We start from the raw sequence: 21210 nt of genomic DNA, 5'->3' as shown, positions 1-21210 counted from the left end.
CGAGTTGCTTGCCTAAGGAAGGAAAGTCGGAGAGTGATGACGCATGATGCGTTGTCAGCTGGGCCACTCACAGCGTGCTTATGTAAGGCACGTCATTTTATCAACAGTCACTTAGACGAGTCACATCAAACGCACTGTTTATCCTCAGAGAAGTCCGACTGAAGGACCTAGGAATGATCAGAATCATACGATGAAGAGCGCCCACCCGAGCATGGCACCTTAGGTACGATAAGAAAGCCTCTTATCAGGCTGACTCGGGGGAGATCTTATCTTATCTTCCGTTCTTGATGAAGCCGCGATCCTAGCCCTAACAAAGGAATGACTATATGGAGTTGATGCTGCTATGCTATAGTACAGATACATATACAAATCGCCAACAGATCCGTACATGGATGCGATGTTGGGTAGAAATAGAGAACATTATTACTCAACATTCCTCCAATTTTCGAGCTGATCGTCACCACTGCTTCGAGTCTCGGATGATGTTGTCTCCTTTTCGTCCTTCACAATATTGATCCAACCCATTCCCCAGCAGACGACAAGTGTTGCCCCTGTACAAGCAATGGCCAGGTAATATTCGCTGGTCAATGCAAAGTTGTACGCTTTCAATACTCCGGCTAACTGTGCAGGTTGCACTGCTTGTCTGAAGCCAGAAGCTCCCGCTGCCTCGACTATCGAGAGGTTAACATCTGCTGCGTATCTTGCCATTCCCGAGGCCAGCTTGGAACTAAACACCGCCTCTGCAATACCAAGGGGGATCGCGCCTCCAAAATTCTGCATAAAGACCAACAACGACAGAGCGACTGCATTATCCTCCTCTGAAAGCACATTCTGAACTGCGACGTAGGGCTAATTATCAAGTTAGTCTTTGAGATTTGGTTCTTGAGAGTAACGACCCTACCATCTGCAATCCAAGGCCTTGCCCGAATCCTCCGAGAATTTGATAACCAATCCATTTCCCAGACGTGGTATCTACCTCAAATGTGGACATCAAAGCAGCTGAGATTGTCAATAAGACACCACATACAATAACAAACGGCAAATAGTATCCGACTTTTCGTACTGTACACATATCAGTTATGATTCGGCAGAAGACTAACACACCGGTCGACTCTTACCCAAACCCCCAGACACAATTGATGCAACAACCTGACTAAGAATAAACGGAAGAACATCCACCCCGCTCTGCAATGATGATGCATCCTTCACAGCCTGGAACCATATCGGCAGATAGTACGAATATACCATCATGGCACCGAACAAGAACCAAATAACGAGACAAGAAGACCAGACCACCCGGTTTCTGAGCATAGAGAAAGGAATCATGGCTTCGTCTCCGGCGTAATATTCCCAAGCCAGGAAGATGATGGCCATGATACCTGCTCCGCAGAAGAGACCGATAATAGTCGCACTATTCCATGCATATTGCGATCCGCCCCATTGGAGAGCCATTAATAACATTACTGCGACGGGTGAGAAGAGGAGAAAGCCGATGGGATCGAGTTTTGTTAGTACGCCAAGAATCCCAGATTGGGATTTTGCTTTTTTATCTTTGTTTATGCCGGGGATTTGAATTGCTAGAAGGAGAATGGCTGCAAGACCGCCGATGGGTAGGTTGATGTAGAAACCTGTGATAACATGTTGTCAGGAAAGGTTGTTGTTGACAGGGGGTGGATTGACCTTACACCACCTCCAGCTGACCGAAGCAGTGAATGCGCCTCCGATTAGAGGACCTGCAACAGCACCCAGCATAGAGACTAGTCTTTTGTGAGAAAGACAAATTATCAAAAAATTATTACCCAACGGTAACGGTCGACTCACCACCCATCGCAACCCCAAAGTACGCTGTTTCGTGTTAGTTTACCACCTCAACCAATAGATATATATAAAGGGAACTCACGAGGCCTTTCTTGCAAAGGAATAGTTTCCGACATTATCGTGAGAGCTCCATTTCTCAGCCCTGCTCCTCCTAACCCGGCAACTGCCCGTCCAGCGATCAACATCTTGGACGATTGAGCTGCTCCGCAAATAGCTGAACCGACTTCGAATACGAAAAGGAAGGCGATGAACGTATACTTTAGGTAAAAGAGAATCACGTTAATAGATTGACCTTCCACAGCAGAATTGTGAAATATACCTTTAAGTTGAAATTGGAGAACATCTTCCCTGTCACTGGCTGCAGAGCACAGCTGGGTGATACATACCTGTCAGTATATGTATGCAAATGCAGAAGAAACAAGTGATTTATGTTTTTGGATTGTATACCTGGCTATAAGGTATGCACTACCATACCAACCCAAATCAGACAACGAACTGAAATCCGTAGTAATTTTAGGAATAGCCTATAGATACCTTTCGTTAATGGTTTGATTTGATTGACAGACGAGTAAAATTCGACCATACCGTCACGATTATAGTCGTATCAAGCAAGGTCAAAAACATAACCAGCGTCACAGAGATTGTGACGAGCAGTCGCTTCACTCCGTATACATATCTGCTTGCGTTCTTGTCGTCCATTATGGGAGGTGTTTTTACAGGCTTGTAGCTCTCTCCGTCGCCTTTGTTGGACATTGTTAGGGCTAGACTTGATATCGGATTGGTTAGGCAGCCACCAACGATAGTTTGAACAGAAAATTGATGGAAGCTTGACTCTGGTTTGAATTATATTAAAATGAATCAGAACAAGAGTATTCTAAGATTATATACATGTAATGAGCTGCCCCCTGAGCATTGAATAGTCTTATTCTAGAAATCGGCTTTTGCGGGCGATCCGGGCTCGGTCTCGGTCTCGGGCTCGGTGTAGGGTTCTGAGATAATCTGCCCTAACAATTGATGCTCTCGGGATTTCATTTCACAAGCCTGGATTCCTCCTGATCATAATATTAAGTAGATATATTGATGGATGTAAGGAGTGGTTACCTGATTACCTTAAAGTGAGCAATACGAATGGGTATATGGTGTCTGAGGATCAGTATTTATTGTTAGGGTATGAGCTGGTCGAGGTGTCAATCCCAAGGCTATATATTTGCATTTTTGGTCTATAATTGTAATTCTACGTTTTTCTCTGTAACAAACTGTTTCATTAATTCGTGAGTGTAAATAATGTAACATATCACATTTATTAAAAATCTTAAAGACACTTTCAATTTATTCTCTATACCCACCTCTGCAGCCAAAACGAGAGAAACTTTCGCACATATCCATCCCGGATGATATTCGGTGGCTGTCGCAACACTTGACTATCTCGTAACATAGCCTTAGTGTCGAATACAATACCCTCGACTGCAGAACCGTTGGCTTTGGTACCATTGGCAGCACCATTCAAAACGAGGACTTTATTGACACCGTTTCCGTTGATAGCCGATCCATTGATTCCTGACCCGTTGACACCATTGTGGCTTGCACTAAGACTCAAAATATAGCGCTGCTCGAAATGATCAAGGATCTTCACGGCTGGATTCCGGTCTTCATCGCCAGTGGACGCGCTCTCTCTAAGGCGTTCCATCCAGTCGCTATACGGGATAGTTTCAAAGTCTAGACCAGCCGCTTTCAGTTCCACGAGTAGTTCGTCCCACAAAAACAGATGTGGGTTCACCATATTGTAGACCACAGGTGGAACGGTGTTGTTGATCGTACCGGGCCTTGGTGCTGTCCGTACTGTACTGTCCAGTTCGAGAATGGCAGTCGCCAGCATGTCCACAGGGACCCAAGAACATTTCTCATGCAAATCAGGAAGTGCCTTCATAGACAAAGCAGATCTAATCATGAGTGGGATGTACTCGGTGTCATTCCAGAAGCCATAGTCTTTATCGCCGACGATCTGTCCGATACGCAGAATGTAGCTTCGCGCTCCACCACGGGCGGCATTGAGAACCATGTGCTCGCCCACCAACTTGGATTGGGCATAGCCCATATCAATTGCATGGTTAAAGTTCTCAATTGGAGCATCCGGAATGAGGGCTGGGGTTGGCGTATTCTCCGCTGCCGAAATCGATGAAGCGAAAAAGAGTCGTGCTGGCTCTGGACGGTCGACGGCGAGTGAAAGAGCTATCAGGTTTCTGAGTCCGGCTAGATGTGGCTCGAAGCTCTGTAAACGGATGGCAAAATTGACCGGCCAGGCTAAATGGATGATGAGAGAGACCTCGCTCTTGAACTTTTCAAATGTTTCTTTGCCCACTCCCAGGTCAGGTTGACTGAAGTCTGAAACAAGCGCCACAATTTTATGCAGATTGTTCTTGGAAGTAACTTCCAGACCTCTCTCTTTTAGCGATTTGAGCACTCTTTCTAGAGGATTTGAACCTCGAACAAGGCAATAAACTTTTGTTACATGGTGACTATTGATTGCTTGAGATAAGATATGTGCTCCCAAGGACCCGGTAGCTCCTGTCAATATCTGATTGTTGTCAGTAGTAGCTCAGCATTGTTTTTGCAACGAGGTGGAAGAAAAATTGAGATAACATACCATTGTCTCTCCAAAAGCGGAATATTTGGTAATCAGTTCGCTCATCAATGAAGGTGTATCTTGTTCTTCTCCATTCATATGAGCACCATCGCCATTGATATCTCCTTGACCAAGAGTGAATAGATATCTGGCCAACTTTTTGACATTTCCTTGGTCGTAAATAACATTGCTACTGAGTCGTTGTTTATTCAGATCTAGTGTCTTCTGAATTATGCGTCTCATCTGGATAGCTTTCAAGCTGTCAACACCCGCGGTGAAGAAGTCAGTATCGACAGACTCCAATGTTACACCCGAAATGTCTTCATAGGTGCTCTTTAGGAATTCTTCAATGCCAGCGACATCAAGAAGAAGCGTGCCTTCCTGCTCGTCATCAAGTCTGGCGTACATTGACTCAATCTCGTTTGCGAATTTTCGATACACTTGTGCGCGAATGATGCTGCCTTTGTCTGTTCTGGGGTATTCCATATCTGATGGTAGAACAACAACCGCCTCCCGAGTGATTTGGGAAAAGCCCTCGGCACGCGAGTTTGCATCCGCGATGGACGGCCAGACAGCATCAAGATATTCCTCATCAGACAAATCATCCGATGCCCTGAATACCAAAAGACCTGGAAGAGCTTTGTCTACACCAACAACTACAGCCTCGCGCACAAGGTTATCTTGACGGATGCGGCCTTCGATAGGGAGTGGAAGCACCTTCTCCCCGTTACTCAAGGTAACTCGATCATCAAGTCGGGTAACGTACTTCCACACATCAGGAATTGTTGGGTGAGGTGTAAAAACATCCTTTGAACGCCACGAGCCCGGTTCTGGGTCATCCGAGTTGGCCGTAGACGGTGACAGTCCTGGGTGAGTCTTTAGATAGACACATTCGTATTCTCCGTCTCCGATTGGATCCATGTGAATTGACTTCCTGATGTTGGTATAAATGCGAACGTAATTCCATGAATCGTCCCCTTCTACTCGCCGCATGGTATCACCAAGCAGACCTGCCTCGGTGCTAAGATTTGTGTGAGCTTCCTTCCATACAACAGCCAACTCTCTTTCTCTTTCCATCCATTCTGGGGGGTGGTAGAGTACTTACGTTCCAAAGACTACGCCGACATTGACACCCTCATATACCAAACGATCACCGAGTTCATCGGGAGTACGGGCGCCAGCTGCAGTCACAATTTTGGCCGACTTCAAGTAATCCAAACCTCGTGGATGTTCGACCAATAGTCCCAAGGCATAGGGAACGCCATGGAAGATTTCCGGTTTCGTTGCTTCGATAGCACGCATGAGAGTATCGGCAGTCATAGGTACGGTAGCACTCGGTAGATTCGCTGCCTTCGCCATGTACATAGCCTGTAGGGTTGTAGATAAGCCGTACATATGATATAATGGGAGTGCTCCAAAATTGTTCATCCCGGCTCCTTGAACTGGATGGGTCAATACATTTTTGTGGCTGAGGAATACAGGTTTGGGGAGACCTGTAGATCCGGAACTGTGCATAACGAGCCCAATCTCGTTTGTTTCGGTATCGCGATCAAATTCTCGCACAAACAGTGGTCCTTCTGATGTTTCATATTGTGCACGAGTAGGAACTGCCAATGTTGTAATGGTTTGCTCTTGGCTAACGGCTGAGAGGGTGGTAAGGATCTGGCTCGTTGCCCCATGAACGATGGTTTCACATTGGGTTTGCTTCAGAAGGTTGATAATCGCCACGGGTGCCAACCGGAGTGAAAGACATAGAACTTTATAGCCGAGACGACTGAGGGCAAAGAAGGTGACGACGAAGTCTACGTTGGACGGAGCAAAGATACCAACAACATCTCTTGCATTCTGTTGTACGACGTTGAAAACGTATATGGTCAGCTTGTGTCTGGCCAGTGGGTGGTATCGAAAAGACCTTGCTTACAGGTTTCAACCCGGATTTGAGATAATATTTCACAGCACCATCAACAAGCTGATGAAGCTGTTTGCCGGTGAAAAATTCGTATTCATCCACATTATCTTCGTTCCTTGGGTAGCCTAGAATTGGAGTAGGCGGGTTGTCGGTAGCGCGATGCTGGATAATATCATCGAGAACCCTAAGCTCTCCAAAGGTCTCGTAGAGATGCTGAATGTACTCCTTGGTTAGATGGGACATTGTGATTTGTGTCGGAGAGAAGCAAGAACCTGATTAGCAAAGGAAAACCTCAGACACGGCCTTTTTATCAGACATCTGGGCTAATAAATTGTTCTTGTGCAACACATTAATTGATATCAATACTCAGTGCTCCGTGTCGTGCTTTCTCCGGAATGGGCCCTATTCCTGTCCCTCCGGCCTGAAACACCACCGCTCCGGCTGCACCGGCTGCACCGAGACATCCCGGAGATAGCGGACGGAGTCTTTGGTGTTGTTTGAATACCATGCAGATTGTCAATGCATGTGTGAAGAACTCAGCCCCTGTTCACACGCGGACAACTGAAGGCCGGGACTTCTCGGACGCTGCCGACTAATTGGTACGTACTCTTCATGCACATAGATAGTAGCACTACCTACAGTCACTTCTCATTGAACGTAGTTGACAGCTCGGCAAATTTGTCCTACATCTCTAGTTTTGTCCGCACTAAGTTCAATCTCGTGCTAATTTATCTATTTGGAATATCTATTCTTGGAAATTTAGAGTATCGACTTATTGAAGCTATACTTACCTAGCTAAGTGGAGAGCTTGAATGCCGAATAGTTTCAAACTTTTACGACCTTCCGAATGACGGATTTTTCTGTCCCCTCTGGAAAATCTTGAAAGATGTCTTCCTGGACACTGTAAAGCCTACTGCTACAATTCTTTAGTCTTCAGAGATCCTCCTAGTTGTCTGTAGAAAGTCTACAAATTTCGCTATCTATATCTTCTATGAATTCATTCGCACATAAAACGTCGTGATGTAACTCCATGTCTTGAAATCTATTGTTCCATAAAGATTTCGTAAAGAGTTTACATATAATATTACGATTGTCAAAAGCACATTATCTACAACCAGAGCCACATGCTGCAAAAGAGATAGATTGGCAGATAATTCATTGTGAAGCGCAGACCATAGGGCCAAAACAGCAGTAAACTCTTCTCACACATAACTCGAGAAACAACTTCTCTACACAGCAATAGTAATTGGCTGCTGACTGAGAGGCGGCGTGTCAACGACAAGATCTTTCATCAAATGACCAGCCACTCTAGTCCCAACAACTTCAGCCTTCTCGATAGCCTCTCGGATCTGCTCAACCTCCTCCTCTGACAACGATACTTTGTAAGCCCCAATGTTCTCTTCCAAGTACTTGATCTTTTTGGTGCCAGGAATGGGGAAAATGTCTTTTCCCTGGCTGATCATCCACGCAAGCGTCAGCTGGCCCGAAGTACAGTTCTTCTTATCGGCAATCCTCTGCAAGGTATACACAAGCTCTAGATTCTTGTCGAGATTCTCTTGTGTTGAGAAACGGGGAATTGTACGGCGGAAATCGCCTTCACCAAAGTCACTGACCGACTTGTATTGGCCCGTAAGCATGCCACGACCCAATGGTGAGTAGGCAACAGTCGCAATGCCCAGCTCACGACAGGCATCCAGCAGTCCGACTTCAGGCTTTTCGATGTCCATGGAAAATGGGCTGTACTCAATTTGGTATGCGTGGATAGGATGGATCTTGACGGCGCGTTGCAGCGTGTCGACGCCACATTCACTGAGGCCTAGATATTTGACCTTGCCAGCACTTTTTGTGGAAGAGAAGCACCAATATCAGCGAATTTCTGGAATGGAGGAAAGGAGGGATGGCCATACTCAACAAATTCTTTCATAACTGTGATTATGTCTTCGACTGGTATCTGACCATTAAAGCGATGGCTACAACGTTCGTTTGTTAGTGTATCTCAAGGTTTGATACCATGACAAGTAGAGATGACAGACCAGTACAGTAAGTCAATATAGTTTGTTTGTAGCTTTTTCAAGCTGTCTGCAACGGACTGTCGGATATACTCCGCATCGTTACGGATTTCACGACCTCCTTCTGGAGTCACATGGTTCCCAAACTTAGTGGTTAGGAAGATCTGCCCAAGGATAAGTATTTTTGTTTTTCGGATCGGGGAAAGTAACTGGAGTCATTTACATCCTTGCGTTTTCCAGTTCTTTGAAACCATTTGCCCAACAAGACTTCGTTATCACCGTACATGGCAGCCGAGTCCCAATGTGTACAACCAAGCTCGTAAGCTCGGTCAAGGAACTCGAAGCGTTCTTCATCTGAGGGTGGAGTTCCGTAGAAAGCTAGTAATACTCATGAGCTACCATACCATCCCGTTAGTTTATATAACATCTAGGCGACTTACTACTCAATCCCATAAGACCAAGGCCAATGGCGGGGATTAGGGGTCCGTTGTGACCCAAGGGGCGCGTAGGAAGGGAGGCAGGCATATTGACAGGTTCTTTAGCTATCGTAGTTCAAGCAGTTTTTTTTTTTCTCTCTCTCTCTGAAATTGTCGGTAGATATCAAAGTTCTAGTGTACGTATAGGAAAGTTCCTTTGACATCATTTCCATTATATAGTGCACTGGTATCACTAGGGAGGGGCTATCTTTGGGCTGTCAGGGGCGCTTACAAAGACCGGAGCTCAATATCCTTGTCTGATGGAGAGATATGAGTAGACGGAGTTTAAAGATCGTATCGTTTGTCTCTTCTCTTCCATTTCTTCCGGAGTATCCGGAAATTTGAGTCCCTGTTTCGGAGCTTCAGCTGAAGAATTCCGTCAAGGAAGTCAGATAGGGTTAGTAAAGCAGGAGTATTCCCACCACACCTTAGAACTGCCGTTGCCACCGGGGCGGTAATAGAGCATGTTAGCTAGCCTGCTCAAATTAGAACTTATCTGGTATTGGTGGATCATTGTGGCGATTGCGAGCAACGTTACTTCAATATCAAAATATCCTTAGCGTTAGAGCTCTAGTGTAACACTGAAGTCGTCGACATGCATAGAGGTCCATAAGTTATACATCCATGCACGTTTTCTAGCTATGGTGTACACTTGAAACGATAAAGGGAAAAAAGCTAGACGAACCTCTATGGTCTGATTTGGGAAGTAACAATAGCCGAACACGAGCTTCGATAAAGTAATGTGCGGATCTGGGCTCCGGTGTTCCGGCTTGACTCCTAGAATATGTTGTTAAAAGATTATCTCCGCAAAAGTAGGGGTCTATCTTGTCGGAGTTGGTTAGTATATAGTTGTATATCTAAGCATTGTGTTCCCTGAAGTCTAAAAGTGGTACTCCGGCCGTCAACTGGTACATCAGGTGCTCAAGTCATCATCATCTTGGATACCACTTACAGATTCCTATTTGAAATTCCATTGTGCAGTTTTGACAATGTCTGAAGCAACTCAGTCGTCGTCCTATATTCCACCCGTCTTTCGGGTTGATACGGCTGTGCCAGACCGTTTAGTCTCTCTGATTCCAGATGAGCTTGCAGAAAAAGTCCCTGAGCATCCTCTATTTGCTTACCCAAAGACCACCAGACCACAAGACGGATTCGTTGAGGTAACGGCAAAATGTTTCGCCAACGCCATAAACAGAACGAGTTGGTATCTAGAATCCACATTAGGCAAGGCCACTCCGGGTGCATTTCCAAGTGTGGGTTATATGGGAAGCAGTATGGTTAACCCGTCATTCAAAACTCCTCACGATTGTAAAGGAAGCTTACCAGATACAGGTGACCTTAGATATTTTTTGTTCCTTTTTGGTGCTATAAAAGCTGGATATAAGGTTCGTTCATTTCCCCATCACGCCATTTCTAGTTCTCCCAAATTGAAACTGTTTTCTTGTTTCTTAGATGCTATATTTGTCACCTCGAAATAATGTCGCCGGCCATCTCAACGTACTCGAAAAGTCCGACTGCAATATTTTCCTTTCGGCCAAAGAAACTCGTGTTGAACATATCCTAAGCCAGAGGAAGATGCAGACCGCGATTGTGCCAGAACTTGAAGAATTATTGGATGAAACATCAGCCCCAACATATCCATACACAAAGACTTTTGAAGAGGCAAGAAAGGACCCTTGTCTCATCCTACACACTACAGGATCAACCGGATTGCCAAAGCCCATTACATGGAAATTGGAAATTTTGAGTACCTATGAAGCCTGGAGGACTATTCCTTCCATGGGTGAGTACGTGTCGATGACTGAGATTTATCAAGAAGCCCACAGGGCATACAATGCGATGCCTCTGTTTCACACCAGTGGATTAAACACTGGAATAACACTCTCGCTTCTTCTTGGTGTCACCACGGTCTTTGGTGCTGCCAATGTGGTACCAAATGCTGCTTATGCAGATGAGATGCACAAGTACGCTGGTGTTGACGCCTCAATTGGACCACCATCCCTTTATGAGGATCTAAGTCATGAAACCGACACCCTTGACAGGATTGATACGCTTCGCTATGTTCTTGTATGTGGAGGTATGTTTAGTTCTTCTGGATTTGATTATTCATCTCATGGCTACCTAGCTAACTATTTAATAGCTCCCCTGTCACAAGTGGCAGGCGATGTCGTATCTAAGAGAACCAGACTCATCTCCAACTTTGGAGCCACTGAGACGGCATGCCTACCAAGACTAGCCCCTGGACGGGAAGATTGGTCGTATTATTACTGGCATCCATCTCACTCTGGGATTGAGTTGAGAGAATATATGGACGATCTGTATGAGTTGTTCATTGTGCGCAAGCCCGAATTAGAACTGTACCAGGGAATCTTCAGCACATTTCCCGACCTCCAGGAGTACTCAATGAACGACATCTACTCAAAGCACCCCGATCCAACGAGAGGATTCTTATACAAATGGAGAGGACGAGCAGACGATGTGATCGTGCTCAGTAACGGCGAGAAGCTCGCTCCCGCGCTTATGGAGGCCGGTCTCATGAGTAGTCCGTTAGTCAAAGGGGCTATGGTTGTCGGCCGTGGCAAATTCCAACCAGCAGCGCTTCTAGATCTTGGCGATGAACGACCAGATACCGCCAGTGGACGTTTCGACATCTTGAAAGACTTGTTGCCAGCTATAGCTGAAGCCAATAAACATGCACCGGCACATGGCAAGCTTGACCAAAATCATGTCTTGCTTGTAGATCCAGCCCGTCCTATCTACTATCTTGGCCAAGGCAAGATTCAAAGACATCAGACATATAAGGCTTATGAGGAGGATATTGAAAATCTATATCTAGCAGCTGACAATCTCGATGACCAAATGGATTTGGACCAGTCTTTGTCTGGAGACTTATCAAAGGTTGACTTCAGTGACTTGGACAGCATCAAACAGTGGCTGAAGGACCTTATTTTACTCCTTACTGAGATGGAAGATCTTCAACCAGCAGATTCCTTTTTTCAATCCGGCGTCGACTCATTACATGTCCTTCGAATCATCCGAGAAATTAAAATCCAGGTCAAGCTCTATGGGGGAAGGCTGCTCCCAGAAATGTTGACATCCGGTGTTGTCTATTCACACCCATCCTTGGATGAACTTTGCGAATTCCTCTTCAAAAAGGCCAATCTAACCCTTCGAGGACTAGACAGTGGATACCAAAGTGTTGATTCAGACGATGAGGATGTTAGACCGAAGTCCAAAGACATGGAATCAGTCTTGAATGAATACGTTGAAAGCCTACCAAGGATTGATAACCGGGTTGCGCCAGTGTCCGTTAGTCAGGGTATGACTGTACTTCTTACGGGAAGCACCGGTTCTCTAGGCTCGTATCTCCTCAACTCACTCAACAATGATCCTAACGTGGAACACATTATCTGTCTCGATCGTACATCCGCTGCTGAGAAGCACAAGGAGCTTGGACCCAGACGAGGATTGGCACCACTCGATTCGGACCGAGTAGAGTTCATCAAGGCTGATCTCTCTCAAGATCATTTGGGAGTTGAAGAGGAGCTATATAATCGCCTTGTGGGAACGGTTACCCATATTATTCGTATGTTTTACTCTCACTTCTACTTTGGGGTTCAACTGGAAACAGAAGAAATGATATATGATACTGATTCTACCGTATTGCAGATTGTCAATGGCCAGTAAACTTCAATTGGACTCTAAATTCTTTCAAGCCTTACATATCCGGAGTAAGAAACCTTGCTAGCCTAGCAGCAAGTTCAAGTCATAATGCATTCTTGTTGTTCGTGTCGAGTGTTGCCGCTGTCGGTGGATGGAAAGGCCCTGGCGATGTTCCTGAGGTTCCTATCCATGATCTTGGAATGGCTGCTAATACCGGCTATGGGCAATCGAAGCTCATTGCTGAGTGTCTACTCGACAAGGCTGCTGAGCTTTCCGGTGTCCGCTCAGCATGCTGTCGGGTTGGAATTGTGGCTGGCCCTGTGGAACAACCATTGGGCATGTGGAACAAACATGAATATATTCCATCGGTAAGTACATGTTGAAATCAATGCCCATCTGTAGGATTTCCTTCTCTTTTTCTATGCAATATTGCTTACAGGCAGTTCTTCAAAGATTATCATATCATCAGTTCATCTCGGTGCTTTCCCGAAGACATTTCCTTCGCGGGATGAGATTGACTGGTTGCCGGTAGACAAATTGTCCAAAATTCTTCTAGAAATTTTGGCGTCAGCTTCTCAATCCGGGGTCAATGAAGAAATAATAGTCGATACTAAAGAAAATAACCCACGCACGAAGATATATCACGTTGTCAACCCCTACCGCACCTCATGGCATGGGGACTTTGCGACGCACCTACGAGTCTCATACCCTAGTGATACTCCTCTTCAAGGAGTTACATTTGAGGAATGGGTAGGAAAACTAAATCTAAGCGCAGAGGAGGCTGAAAAAGCCGACAATGTCGATATTGAGCGCAATCCAGCCATACGACTGCTGCAATTCTACGCCAATGCAGCGACCAGTAAGGAGAAGGGCCGACGCCTTTGGCCGATAGCTGCGGTGCAGGCAAGTGAGACTCTTCGGGCCCTTGGTCCTTTGGGCAGTACATGGTTAGAAAACTGGATGGTCCAGTGGGGTATCAAGTCAAATTAAGCAAGTTACCATCACCAGGTTATGGTGGCACTTGCATCTACGGCTCAGTTGTTATGATATATACGGATCGATAGACGGGGGGTTTTTTTTTCTCTTGCATTTTTTCACTACCTTCTATTTTTTGGTATTCACTTTTTGTTTGCTGGAACCTGGGGGCCAGAAACTCAGTCACTAGATTGTCATTCAGTTGGTATTTGTTTTTTCATACATCCAGGATAACGATGATAAATGCTATTTAGTTTCCAATCATCCTTAGCGCTGTATCTTCTGCAGCACGTCATATATTGACAAGATTTCACCTCTCTTTCTAGCTCCATACAATAGGTACGTTACCACTATCACTAGCTAGAACTCGCTCTGCATATCGTCTAGTATGCGCGTAGCTTTGAGATTTGGCCGATTCTAGCATAAACCCCTCAGATATGCTTCTGACATGATTACGAATTCTTGATTGATGATAGGTAGATGGTCCATTGTCTGAAAGAAGCTAAATCTGCACGTGGATGGATCATGGTGGTTTTTGACCAGACAGTGGGGCTATTTTGATACTAGATACGTTGCCACCGAGAAGACCCAAAAGTTGGGCTCATACTAGATTATTTAATATCGGTAGTAAAATGTACCTAACAATCGTGGAGCCATTATCCACAGGTGTATACCTATATATCCACGAAGAAACGGCTAATATTGCTTGAAAACAAAGATCCGGATTCCGAATTTACCTAGGTACCCTAGATACTAGTCTCCTACTGTACTAGTCCACCGCATACATACAGAGTATGTACGTTAAATTTAGCTCAGTTCCACTGTTTTAAGTGCAATATTATGTCTTGCAGGGTTGTGCGGGTAGAGATTTTAGTTCAGCTTCCTATTCAGGGTCTCCGAGCGCGATCAGCGCCTAGAAAGTAATGTACTGCATGGAATTAGTTAGCATCTGAGTTTGTATTGACTTCTTTAGGCATCGGGTCACCACCCTCAATTTGCAAATTTCGTTCCATTGGCTCGGCGATTATCTCGCACCATTTGGCACTAATGCAGTCTTCCGGTTGACAAATGCACCTCGGCAGATGTACGGACTGAGGTGGTCTATACGATATGGATGATGAGGCTGGATAGATTTCTGGTGGAAACTAGAACAAACAAGGAGACCGGGTTTCCCGAGAAGAGCAGACGGAAATGCAATTCAGACATCCGTGGCAAGGGGAGAATGCTCTCTCAATCGAGTAGAGAGTCGAGACAGTCACTGCATTCACACACGGCAATCTTTTCCGTGACTCCGATCTTTTTGCGAGCTGCAGCTGCCAGCGAGACACCTTAACTCCGGATCGACAATTGCAGACTCACTATGGAAGACACTGCTTGAGATCTCAAACCTACAAAGAGAAAGCTCCAGATCGAACGGCGATAACGGCGTCCTGCACGTTCCAAGGGTCTTCACATATGTGTCGATGCCACTGGGTGCTGAAATATGTGACCGGATATCGGGACTTGTAGTATGCTTCATCCTATGTAGAAACCCTTTTGGGACAGAATGTGTAGAGTCATGTATGCTGGACTAAAATGCATGCCTTGCAGTAGATCCTCCTAACACCTGAAGCTAGAACGTAAGGGCGTCTAATTAGACCAGGTGGTCGAATAGTAATATGCCATAATTTATCCAATAATGAATTGATACTGAATATTGCCGGCCAGGCACAACAAGTTGAGCTTGACTTTACTACAACCATTGCTTTGCTCGAACAAATTTTTTACGTGAAGGGTCGTCGTAAAATCTTTCATTATTACAGGATCATCTATCTATATGATTGGTAAATGAATCGCAAGGTCGTGCGTGATAAGTATGGTATAAACATAAACTATCAGAAAACGTATACTCGTCTAAATGTCCCATCATGGTCTATACCTGTTTGAAGAATATCAAAGCTGTTTATAAAAAAAAGTAGAGAGCAATGCAAAGAGAAAGTAGGTGTCTCAAATCAGGCCGATGCTAGATTAATCAGGTTGAAAAGAGTGACTGGCACGTCATTGTTGCATTAGAATCCTCTGGTCAGGAAAATTCCAATATGCACCGGACATATCAAGATCATTGTATGTCTCAACAGAAATGTCCATGGACTGAGCAAGGATTTCCATGATTTCTGCTGTTGCCTGGCTATCCAAGCTTAGTGACTCATCCAGTGACTGCGCCGCAGAAAAGTCGCCGTTAGGAAGTGGAATGTAACCCGTTTCTTCAGACTCCGGAATAATCAATTGTAATTTCTCGGATACTGCGTGCATATTTATCAAATGTTGCTGCTGGTAATGGTGGTGGTGCTGTTGTTGGTACTGCTGGGGCTGTTGTCGCACACCTCCCTGCTTTCGCTGACTTTGTTCAATGACCGCGTCAACTTTAGCACAGAGATCGCTCATAATAGTAGCTGCACTCCCGGCAATAGAGAAGCTCTTCCCAAAATCTTCCAAAATAGCAATAGAAACGTCAATGGCACAGCGGACTGACGGGGTCAACGATCCCTGAGGATACGCAAACACAAACCCAACGAGGGTCATCGAGGCATTCCATTGCCACTGGAAAGCCTCCTGCCAGCCGGCTAAAATACTTGTCGATAAAACGACATGATGCATTATGTGCGTCAAGGCCATAGCATGAGCGGCACATTTCATTGCAGTCCTTTCTGCAAGATGAGAAGGCGACTGCGTGAGGACGAACGAGACCGAAGGACGGTACAGGTTTGTGCACAGATTATGGTACATGAGTTCAAGGAGAAGTCGTTGTCGTTGCAGCCACACTGGTGTAAAGCTGCCAACATCAAGTAATGATTGATCAGTAGAAAATGGCACACCATTGTTCTGTCGTCTTGTTTTGAGGGCTTCAGGTACGCCCCTCAACCACTCATCCATCAGCTCAGTAACAGGCTCCGAGTTACACACATTCAAGGAATTAGGTCCATGATTGAGGACAGCAGTGTGAGCACGTCGGGCTGCTAGCAACAGCTTGGTGTTATGCAAGCTCCAGGTAAGCCAGGTGACGTTATCTCCCAAAGGTGCAAAACTAGACCCTGCAAGCATGGCAGTTTCAAGATCATCGGCGGGGAAACTGCATGTAGTATAATCGTCCTGTACTAAGAATGGACGACCGAGCTTCATACTCATCTTTGTCTCCAGACCATACAGAGTCCACCATAGGCGCTTTCGTAACTCTCTCTCGCGACTAGGCATATCCTGAGGGGGTTCGAGATGAAGGCCGAGCATGATTGCTGTACGCACAGCAAGACCACAGGCGTTATCTGCCATATTATGGAAGGATCCGCAGCATAGGTATATACAGCAGAGGACATGACATTGCACTGTTGATATGGCGGGGTTCTCGAGCTCTCCTGCCAACAGTTTCAGACAGCGTCGATAATGCCATCGTCCGGCAATGCTGGCATCCTGAGTGTTGGGGTTTTCTCTAGAGCCAGCGCCGGGTCGTCCGGTGTTGGTGACCTTTGCCATGCCATATTGCATGCATAATGCAAGGACAATGTCTACCAGCGCAGATGATTTTCGTTCCTTGTCGGATGTCGCCCACAAGGACTGATAATGTTTCTTGAACTCTAACTCATCAAGAATAGGATATGAGTTATAGTAAGATTGCCAAAAGAGACTAAGAAAATACTCTTCTTGCGTCGCAGTCAAACATACGCTCTCGCTGATGGGGTCGTCCGATGGGACCACGGAGTGAGATGGCTGCGTGCCTTCCTCACAGACAGTATTCGGTCCATCCGAGAAATTATTGGTGGACCTGAGCAGCATTTGATGGATGGGGTGCGTTTGGTTAAGCGTAGAAGTCAAGAAGGTGTTCATACACCCGATGAAATAGAAGAGCGATGAGGGTCCGTACCATGTCTGCTGTGACGACCGTGCAGTGCTGATGAAGATGCCCTCCCAAGCATTCTTTGGGCGACCGCTGGCTATGGAAGAATAGTCAGAAAGAGTGCTTCTGGTTTGATGATCCGTCGAGGGAGGCGAGATCAAGCTCGGCGGTGTTGGGAGCCCATGTACAACGATGGGCTTCTCAGCGCTCCGGTATTGCTGAAGCTCGGCTTCCTGCTCCTGGATTTTCTGCCTCAAGCTCTCTATTTCCCGATACGCTTGGGGCAGGGTAGACCGCACTGGCCTACTATTGCTACAGGGTCCGCCTCTCTTTTTACAATTTGTGCACGGGCGGTCACTGTCACACTTGATACGGTGAGCACGGCACCAGTCGCAAGCCTGGGCCACTTGAGTTCTTTTCTTTTGCTGAGGCTGAGGAGGCGGCTCCGACTCCGGCTGGGGCTTCAGGAAGCTGGCAGGCGGCAAGGAGTTCGTGAACTGCAAGCCTTCGAAAATATTAGTAGACATTTTAGTTGCTTTGACGTCTGACGAGCCGAAAATGATAAAATTCAGCAAACGAGACCTAAGTGGGTAACATGGTTTAGACCTACGATTCATGATGAGGAGAAAGTAGTCTATTATATTTGATATACTAAACAAATGACCTACAGTGATGGAGGGGGCAAGAATACTCGACGCCCTTCATTGGGGGTTTATGGCTGTTCCTCGCCTCAAATGGGAAGTTATACAGGGGTTTCGAATTGGTATGCTTGGCAGGCTTGGTGGACGTATACTCCAAAAATTGGTTGGTTGCTTAACCAGAAATGTTGTGACGGTATTGGGTCTGACTTTGTCATTTGCGCTCTGTAGTGGACTTAGACGAGTATCCCCCCATAGCCAATGAAGAGACAGGGAGATCGTAGCTTCGCAGACCAACAGACTTTATACCGTTCAAGGGAAATGATAGTGCTGGATCCGTCGCTAGCTCGCTTAACCCGGTCGTTCTGCCATGTATATCAGGACTTACGGTAACTAACTAGTTCTGCACAAATCCGCCGTCGCCCAAAAACAGCCTTTATAAATCTCGTCATCCATAGCTTCAGCCTTTTTCTCCACCGTGGTGGCGATTATCCAATGGCCAGACTGTATGCATGCTCGATCACTCTTCACTAACGAGACGGCCCGCGTCCGCATGAAGAATGCAATGTAACCGTAAAGATTAGCTAGTTAGTCTTATCAGATTCTGTTATCTTGTCCGGACCTAACTACACAGTGCTTGCTCTCTCGGAAAACATGTCCAAAGCCCGATGTCAGCAAGCAATTAATTCATCGCCAGTCTAATCTCAAGAAGGGAGTTGGGTGTTTTTCAGAGCTCGGTATTCCGGAATCCTTCCTCTTCGTCTTCATGCCGAACGGAGCCACGCGCCCGGAAACCCCAGAAGGAATAGTTTGAAGAGAAGTGAGGGAGAGAAAGAATACGAGCTCGTAGAATAAATTGACGTGGACGAACCTCATGGACGTACAAGAAAAGACTGTAAGTTCAACATCGGTTGTGCTATCATTGCAGATTCGCCTGCCCTGACCCTCTGAACCACCATCTTCACTTTTCTGTTCGCCTTTCTGTTGCAGACATGCTGAGTAAAGGTCTCACAGCTCTCGTCATTGGGTCTTTGGCCTCTTGCATCCAGGGAGCTCCTCTAATCGGGACGTCCTTTGGGATACCAGGAGACAATGCGACCTATGACTACGTTGTGATCGGTGGTGGCAACGCTGGCCTAACGATTGCCACTAGATTGGTACAGCAGAACGCCGGAACAGTTGCAATCATTGAGGCCGGAACATTCTATGAGATTAGCAACGGAAATATCAGCCAGATTCCTGCTAAGGGTTCATATTTCTCTGGCAAGAACGCCAGTGACTATCAACCCCAGATCGATTGGGGATATGCCACTACTCCGCAAATTGTAAGTAAACAGCAGAATAAGAGAGAAGGAGGGAAAGAAAACATCGACGATAGTCTTTGCTGACGTCAATTTTGCAGGGTGGCCTAAACCAGTCACTTCATTATGCTCGCGGCAAGACCTTGGGAGGTTGTACTGCTCGAAATTTCATGGTCTACCAACGTGGTACTGAAGGCTCTTACCAAAATTGGGCGGATGCCGTCGGAGACCAGAGCTATGCCTGGCCAAACTTTTTCCCGTATTTCAAAAAGAGCGTCAATTTTACCGCTCCTCAAATGAGCATCCGGGCTGCCAACTCAACCCCTGAGTATGACGCCGCCGCAGCTGGCGGCGACATAGGGCCTCTTTCAGTGACGTATCCAAACTACGCTCAAGCTTTCGGTAGTTGGGCTGTTGAGGGATTCAAAGAAATAGGGATATCTGTTATCCAAGGTTTCTTGAGTGGCAAGCTCCTTGGTCAATCCTGGTCTACGTTTACTTTGAATGCCGACACAATGCTTCGTGATTCCTCTGAGACATCATTCCTTAGAGAAGGGCTTGAGTACGATAAACTGAAAGTATACCCCTTGCACCTAGCCAAAAAGATTCTTTTTGATAAAACCAAAAAGGCCACTGGCGTTCTCGTGGAGACTGAAGGTCACGAATATGTTCTCTCGGCTAACAAGGAGGTTATTCTGAGCGCTGGAATGATTGGGTCCCCTCAGCTTCTTCTTGCCTCCGGAGTTGGCCCTGCACATGCTCTGAAGTCACTGAAGATTCCCGTTATAGCTGACAGACCGGGTGTTGGTCAGGGCTTGCAAGACCACGCTTGGGTACATATCACATACCGTGTCAATGGATTAACCATTTCATCTCTCCAAAACCCTGAATTCGCTGCACAGGAGGCAAAACTCTTCAATGAACATGCTGAAGGGATGTACACCAGTCCAAATACTGACGTGTTGGCATGGGAGAAGATCCCCGAAGAGTTCCGGGCGCAGTGGAGCAGTGAGACGAAACGCGCTCTCGATGCCTACCCCGCCGATTGGCCCGAGGTTGAGTACATCACCGTCCCTTCGTTCTTGGGTGATCAACAGAACTCGAGATCCCTCGGTCCCGATGATGGCTATGACTATGCCTCTCTAGCTTTCGTCCTGATCACGCCGCGATCTCGAGGATCTATCACCATCACATCGCCTGACACGAAGGTTGCTCCGCTGATCAACCCTAATTATTTGACCGAACAATCCGATATTGATGTCTTGATTGGAGCATTCAAGCGCATTCGTCAGTTCTGGGACACTCCATCCATGCAGAGTTTCGCTATTGGTGACGAGTATTGGCCCGGCAAAAACGTGACATCCGATGCTGAGATTGAGCATTTCATACGCCAAAATTTTAATACCATTTGGCATGGAACTTCAACCTGCGCAATGGGTCGTACTAATGACACAAATGCCGTTGTGGATACAAAAACCAGAGTCATTGGTGTCCGAGGCTTGCGGGTTGTTGATGCAAGTGCTTTCCCACTTCTCCCTCCAGGACATCCGATGTCAACAGTTTGTAAGTCTCTTCTTTTTTCGATTCAAGAAAACAAATGCTAACGGATTTTGACACAGATGCCCTTGCTGAAAAGATCGCTTGCGATATCTCTGGCAACTGCTGATATTACCAAGTATGAACCTTGTCAGATGTGGAATGTGCCGTGATGTTGTTGCAGATGTCAGAGCGGCGGATGGAGAGTATGAATTATCTACAATTGCGTTGCACGATCTTTAAAGCAAATGTTTTCTCTGATTAACTAGTTACTGCGTACTTCTCAAATGCCTTTCTTGATTCAGCTAATTTGGATGATCCTTAACCATCTGCTAAGCTCATATACGAGCCTACCTAATCTGACGTAGAAACTTAGCATAAGATCATTCTAACA

At 46.1% G+C, this 21210-nt stretch overlaps 6 protein-coding genes across 6 annotated transcripts; 2 read left to right on the top strand and 4 right to left on the bottom strand.

Annotated features, from left to right (window-relative positions):
* Nucleotides 1–423: 423 nt before the first annotated feature.
* On the bottom strand, nucleotides 424–2003 carry EYB26_000113 (uncharacterized protein; the record flags this gene model as incomplete). Its single annotated transcript, XM_054259430.1, has 6 exons — nucleotides 424–849; nucleotides 902–1062; nucleotides 1119–1628; nucleotides 1686–1757; nucleotides 1822–1845; nucleotides 1901–2003. The coding sequence occupies 6 exons, from the start codon at nucleotides 2001–2003 to the stop codon at nucleotides 424–426; spliced, it is 1296 nt and encodes a 431-aa protein (XP_054115405.1).
* Nucleotides 2004–3154: 1151 nt separating this feature from the next.
* On the bottom strand, nucleotides 3155–6593 carry EYB26_000112 (uncharacterized protein; the record flags this gene model as incomplete). The annotated part of the gene is made up of 4 exons (XM_054259429.1): nucleotides 3155–4393; nucleotides 4463–5462; nucleotides 5547–6286; nucleotides 6363–6593. 4 exons carry the CDS (start codon nucleotides 6591–6593, stop codon nucleotides 3155–3157), a joined length of 3210 nt encoding a protein of 1069 aa, XP_054115404.1.
* A 986-nt stretch (nucleotides 6594–7579) lies between these two features.
* On the bottom strand, nucleotides 7580–8884 carry EYB26_000111 (uncharacterized protein; the record flags this gene model as incomplete). Its single annotated transcript, XM_054259428.1, has 5 exons — nucleotides 7580–8189; nucleotides 8258–8320; nucleotides 8384–8523; nucleotides 8583–8737; nucleotides 8800–8884. 5 exons carry the CDS (start codon nucleotides 8882–8884, stop codon nucleotides 7580–7582), a joined length of 1053 nt encoding a protein of 350 aa, XP_054115403.1.
* A 940-nt stretch (nucleotides 8885–9824) lies between these two features.
* Nucleotides 9825–13488, top strand: EYB26_000110 (uncharacterized protein; the record flags this gene model as incomplete). The annotated part of the gene is made up of 5 exons (XM_054259427.1): nucleotides 9825–10220; nucleotides 10288–10912; nucleotides 10976–12421; nucleotides 12505–12866; nucleotides 12952–13488. 5 exons carry the CDS (start codon nucleotides 9825–9827, stop codon nucleotides 13486–13488), a joined length of 3366 nt encoding a protein of 1121 aa, XP_054115402.1.
* A 2022-nt stretch (nucleotides 13489–15510) lies between these two features.
* On the bottom strand, nucleotides 15511–17868 carry EYB26_000109 (uncharacterized protein; the record flags this gene model as incomplete). Its single annotated transcript, XM_054259426.1, has 2 exons — nucleotides 16146–16285; nucleotides 16329–17868. 2 exons carry the CDS (start codon nucleotides 17866–17868, stop codon nucleotides 16146–16148), a joined length of 1680 nt encoding a protein of 559 aa, XP_054115401.1.
* Nucleotides 17869–18971: 1103 nt separating this feature from the next.
* On the top strand, nucleotides 18972–20946 carry EYB26_000108 (uncharacterized protein; the record flags this gene model as incomplete). Its single annotated transcript, XM_054259425.1, has 3 exons — nucleotides 18972–19304; nucleotides 19382–20843; nucleotides 20900–20946. The coding sequence occupies 3 exons, from the start codon at nucleotides 18972–18974 to the stop codon at nucleotides 20944–20946; spliced, it is 1842 nt and encodes a 613-aa protein (XP_054115400.1).
* Nucleotides 20947–21210: the final 264 nt, after the last annotated feature.

Source organism: Talaromyces marneffei, chromosome 1 (genome assembly GCF_009556855.1).
Source record: "Talaromyces marneffei chromosome 1, complete sequence".
Taxonomy (NCBI): Eukaryota; Fungi; Ascomycota; class Eurotiomycetes; order Eurotiales; family Trichocomaceae; genus Talaromyces; species Talaromyces marneffei.
The sequence above is the reverse complement of the archived record's forward strand: the minus strand, read 5'-3'. Positions and strand labels throughout refer to the sequence as shown.